The following is a 1,124-nucleotide window of genomic DNA, read 5'->3' on the forward strand; positions in this document are numbered from 1 at the left end:
GCACGCACACATCCCCCACAATTCCCCTTTCCACAGACCTCCTCCTCGTACAAGTAAGCTTGCCTCCGCAACCCACTCACCTTACTTGCACAAGACCCTCACCTGTCCTCATGAACCTCAGCAGTTTCTCCGTGGTCTCCGGCGTGGCCTGGTTCGTGGCCGTCAAGTACTGCATGATGTAGATGTTGGGCGCGAAATTGACCATGTTCTGTTCCCCGCAGCCGGACGGATGGCGGATCAAGTAGCCGAGGTTCTGCGGGGGGGAAGGGAGAAGGTAGATCGAAGGGAGAAGGTAGATTGGAGGGAGAAGGTGGAGGTAGGGGAGGGAAGGGAGAAGGTGGAGGTAGGGGAGGGGAGGAGGGGAGAAGGTAGATTGGAGGGAGAAGGTGGGGGGAGGGAGGGAAGGGAGAAAGTGGAGGGAGGGGGAGGGGAAGGGAGGAAGGTGGGGAGGAGGGGGAGGGAGGTGAGGAGAGGTGGAGGGGGGAGGGGGGAGGAGAAGGGGGAGGGGAGGGAGGGGAGGGAGGGGAGAAGATGGAGGAAGGGGGGGAAGGGAGGGAGGGAGATAAAGTGGTAGGGAGTGGTGTGTAGGGGATGTGGTTAGGGAGAAGGTGGAGTGAGGGGCGGATGGTGTGGTAGGTATGCTGTTGTGGAGTTGGGGAGAGTTGGAATTCGTGGCTGGTAAGGAAGGGATCGAATAGTGGGGCAGGGGAGTGGGGATGGGAAGTAAGTGGAGTGGAGGGGAGGGAGGAGGGGAAGGGATGGGGTGGAGGGGACGAGATGGAGGATATGGGATAGTGGCAGGGAAGGTAGAAGTGGTAGGGATAGTGGGAATGATGGGATAGGAAGGGTATGATATTGGAGTGAGGTGGAGAAGAGGTGGATGGGAGGGTGAGTGGAGAGGAGTGATTGGGTGAGGTTGGATATGGTAGAAAGTGGAATGAGAGAGGGTGTAGTATGATGAGTAGAAGATGAGTAGTAGAGTGGGAGAGAGGGAGGGAAGGGAGAAGGTGGAGGAAGGGGGGAAGGGAGGGAAGGGAGAAGGTGGAGGGAGGGGAGGAGGGGAGGGAGGGAGGAGGGATGGAGGGGGGGTAGAGGGGAGGTTAGGGGGAGAACTTATATGCTGA

General features: G+C 58.9%; 1 protein-coding gene across 1 annotated transcript in view; it reads right to left on the reverse strand.

Moving 5' to 3' along the window:
• LOC119592746 (alpha-1-inhibitor 3-like) overlaps positions 1-1,124 on the reverse strand; it is a gene marked incomplete at its 5' end in the record, with an annotated part of 26,706 nt that overhangs the window by 3,855 nt on the left and 21,727 nt on the right. Inside the window, 1 exon segment of the mRNA XM_037941681.1 lies at positions 103-253. Within this exon segment, the coding sequence (XP_037797609.1) occupies positions 103-253 (151 nt within the window).

This window comes from Penaeus monodon, chromosome 30, assembly GCF_015228065.2.
Source record: "Penaeus monodon isolate SGIC_2016 chromosome 30, NSTDA_Pmon_1, whole genome shotgun sequence".
NCBI classification, from domain to species: domain Eukaryota; kingdom Metazoa; phylum Arthropoda; class Malacostraca; order Decapoda; family Penaeidae; genus Penaeus; species Penaeus monodon.